This window comes from Cryptomeria japonica, chromosome 2 (assembly GCF_030272615.1).
Source record: "Cryptomeria japonica chromosome 2, Sugi_1.0, whole genome shotgun sequence".
In the NCBI taxonomy this organism is placed as follows: Eukaryota; Viridiplantae; Streptophyta; class Pinopsida; order Cupressales; family Cupressaceae; genus Cryptomeria; species Cryptomeria japonica.
Genome location: NC_081406.1, coordinates 117235267 through 117238815, shown reverse-complemented (window position 1 = coordinate 117238815; position 3549 = coordinate 117235267). Strand labels below are relative to the sequence as shown.

The 3549-nt window shown below is 39.8% G+C and overlaps 1 protein-coding gene across 1 annotated transcript; it reads left to right on the top strand.

Annotated features, from left to right (window-relative positions):
* Window positions 1-289: 289 nt before the first annotated feature.
* Window positions 290-2767, top strand: LOC131049905 (LEAF RUST 10 DISEASE-RESISTANCE LOCUS RECEPTOR-LIKE PROTEIN KINASE-like 1.4). The gene is made up of 3 exons (XM_057983988.2): window positions 290-1007; window positions 1161-1199; window positions 1446-2767. Exons 1-3 carry the CDS (start codon window positions 293-295, stop codon window positions 2582-2584), a joined length of 1893 nt encoding a protein of 630 aa, XP_057839971.2. The 5' UTR covers window positions 290-292; the 3' UTR covers window positions 2585-2767.
* Window positions 2768-3549: the final 782 nt, after the last annotated feature.

Below are 3549 nucleotides of genomic sequence, written 5' to 3'. Positions count from 1 at the left end.
TTGCGACCGTAAACTATACAGAAAGCGCGTGGAATTAACAAGGCGTTATGTGCGATCCGTCTGTTAAATTTGACTTCATAGAATAGCCAAATTGGTGAATTGACTCCGACTTTTGATGTCGGTCACCAAAGAGCAGTCAAATTTGCGTATTGACTTCGGTATTTTTCCAAAGGTCTTCCTCACACTTCATCATTTTCTTGCCTTCTCCCACCGTCCTCCTTTGCTATTAAACTGCCATTCATGTTCCCCTGATTTAACTCATTTCTTCTGACTGTTGTAAGTATTGATGAAAATGAGAGGACTACCCCTTCATATATACCATTCTCAGTATTTCAGTCTAACCACTGTATACCTTTCTCTTGTCCTCACAATATTCATGGCATACCTCGCTACTTCATCCTCGGCTTGTCCAGAAGTCTTCCGATGTGGGAATCGAACCTTCGAATATCCCTTCGGAGCAAAGAGCAGCGGCTGCGGTGACCCTGCTCTTCAGCTTGAATGTGATCGTAAAGTGAATATGATTTCACTTACTATCAATGGCTACCAATACTATCTGCTAAGACCTTTTGGCCACCGGAAAGAGTTTCCCATCAAATACATGACAATAGTTGATAGAAATATTTGGGGAGATGCATGCGACCCGTCGACCAGTAATCATACAATGGAATTCTGGTCTAGCCCCCAGTTTCGCATTTCTGATGAGTACATGAATATAAGTCTATGGGGAGAGTGCAGCGAAGATATCAGAGAGTACCAGCCCACTGAATTATATGTTCTAGAATGTAATAAGACTTGGTACTATTCAGAGTGGAATTTGGATACGTATTGTAAATCATTAGTACATCTACCTGCTCAAAAACTCGGCAGAAGTAATCGACCGTTGCTTGGAAGTATATACAATGGTTTCCCAATAAAATGGGATTTCAGCAAAGGCTGTGAGCATTGCGAATCAAAGAAAGAGCTTTGCATTTACGACATCAGTAATTCGACACAATTGAGTTGCAAAGGTAAGAGTCCTACGTCCTTGTTTACCTATTTGACAGATGAAGAAGGAAAAGCGTCAAACTTTTATGTCAAAGAAATCAGTTTTTAACTGTATTTGCTAAACATACTACTTATAATTCCCTCTTCCCTTGTTTTTTATAATTGAGACCGTGCAGGTGGGTCTGACACTGCTAAAAGGACTGCTATTGCTCTCGGTAAGCATCCCTTCCTCTTTAATGTCCACAATTTTTACATGAAAGCTAAATGTGTGGTAAATGGCTTTGTTTGTTCTCTCTCTTACATCTTCTCCATAATTTTGATAGGACTGTTCTTAAATATTGCCAGGTTGAGTATGAAAAATAAATTTCCATTAATAAAAATTAAATAATAAAATATCTAAATACTGCTAATCGCTTAACTGTTAAAAAGTGTTATATCTAATTAGAATGTTCTTAATACAGGTTGCTCCGTGGGAGGAGTCTCACTGATGGCAGCACTAGCAATGCTTTGTATTTTATATGTAAAGAGAAGAAAGCGAGCTCATACCCGTGAGCTTCGTGGTGATAAGAGTAAATATCAGAGAAGCGTTATGGAAGCAGGTTACCCAATGTATAAGATAGGCAACTTGTCCATATTTCCCTATCAAGAACTTCACCAGGCGACAAATTTCTTTGACGAGGAGAAGTTACTTGGAGATGGAGGGTATGGAGTGGTATACCTGGGTAAACTTAACGACGGACGAGCTGTAGCAGTGAAGAGGCTTTATCAGGATAGCTGCAGAACAGTTGAGCAATTTCTCAACGAGGTACAAATATTGTCATCCCTGTGTCATCCAAACCTTGTTCGTCTCTATGGCTGTACGTGCCCGCAGAGTCCAATGCTACTACTTGTTTACGAGTTTATGCCAAATGGGACCCTGTCTGATCACCTTCATGGGAGCCGAAGAACCCTCACAGGCTTGCCTTGGGCAACTCGATTAAACATTGCAATACAAACTGCTCAGGCCCTGGCGTATCTCCACAACTTCAATCCGCCCATTTTGCACAGAGATGTTAAATCCAGCAACATTCTTCTCGACGAAGATTTCAGAGCAAAAGTTGGAGACTTTGGGCTTTCCAGATTGATGCCTCTGAATGTCTCACATATCACAACTGCTCCGCAAGGTACGCTCGGGTATGTTGACCCAGAGTACCATCAATGCTTCCAGCTCACTGAGAAGTCTGATGTATACAGCTTAGGAGTTGTTTTGATGGAGATTATCTCTGCCAAAGTGGCCGTGGATACTATGCGAAATAGAAATGAAATCAGCCTTGCTAACATGGCCACGGACAGGATCAGAAGAGGTGTGTTGGATGAGTTGGTGGATCCAGATTTGAGGATTGGACGAAATCACGAGGTGAAGGTCACTGTTGCTGCAGCTGCCGAATTGGCCTTTGAGTGCCTTGCAATAGAAAGGGATTTCAGACCAACCATGAAAGAAGTGGTTGCCCGTCTCACAGATATCAAGGAGATGTTGCAGGAAAGCACAGAATCTTCGAACTCCATAAGTGAATCACCAGCATCATCATTAATTTCACTACAGGAGAACTGCTCGGCATAGCTTCGGATTAGCGTGCATCTCTGATTTCGTTTAAGTAATTCTGTATTTAGTGTTAGTTTTGTGGTTTAAAGTGTTAATGTATTGTTACATATTAATTTTGTGTAATTAAGGTTATTCAACGGGCAATATGGGGATAATTCTGACCCTATGTAGATGAGTTTACCAGTATTAACGAGGAGTATAATGAATCAGTAGCAGATTTCAAAATAAGGTTCGTGAATGAAAGTGTATAATAAGACCCCTCTTTACATGAGACCTAATGAGCATATGTGTTTGGTATTGCATTGTAATGCATATGACCTTAAATGGTTATGAGTTAAGAAATAGAGAGTCTTGGAGATGCTTTCAAAGCTGCATTGCATACTAGAACAATGGAAAGGCATCTGGTAAAATTGGGAAGAGAGATGATGTGAAGATCTTGCAAAATCCAAAGGGACATCAAACAAGACAAACTAAAGAAGTTGATAAACTGACAAGGTTATGAGTTCTCTAAAGGATCTAAGTTATAAAGTTGCAAAAAATGAGAATGGCTTGTCCATAGGCCTAATTATAAGAGATGGAAGATTGCCTGTGTATAATAAATGGAAGAGTTCCTCTAGTAAATAAACCCTTGATCTATTGAAAAGACTAGGAGATCATTTGGTTGATAATTGACGGTGTGTGGTATGCCAATTGCCTCATTCACCTACACAGTAGGTAGTGGCTCAATCATTCGAACAGGATGGTATGCCATGTGAGAAATGTAATGAAACTCATCATATAGAGGATCATACTATTGATATGATATCTACAGATCATATTCAATAGAAGGTGAGTATTCATCTTTTGATTAGGACTACACAAAGATTGGTGTTGATGACCAAATACAAATGAAAGAATGCTATCATGATAAGTCAAGTTTTGGTAAACCTTAAGGTCACAAAATAAGTCAAACATGCCAAGCTACCTCCTCTTCTTCAAAGTGT

Excerpts from the sequence above, each read along its gene's own strand:
- LOC131049905 (XM_057983988.2), top strand. The coding sequence starts at position 293 with ATGAGAGGACTACCCCTTCATATATACCATTCTCAGTATTTCAGTCTA. Across the intron at positions 1,008-1,160 it reads GACACAATTGAGTTGCAAAG|GTGGGTCTGACACTGCTAAA; the intron begins GTAAGAGTCCTA and ends GAGACCGTGCAG. Across the intron at positions 1,200-1,445 it reads AAGGACTGCTATTGCTCTCG|GTTGCTCCGTGGGAGGAGTC; the intron begins GTAAGCATCCCT and ends TTCTTAATACAG.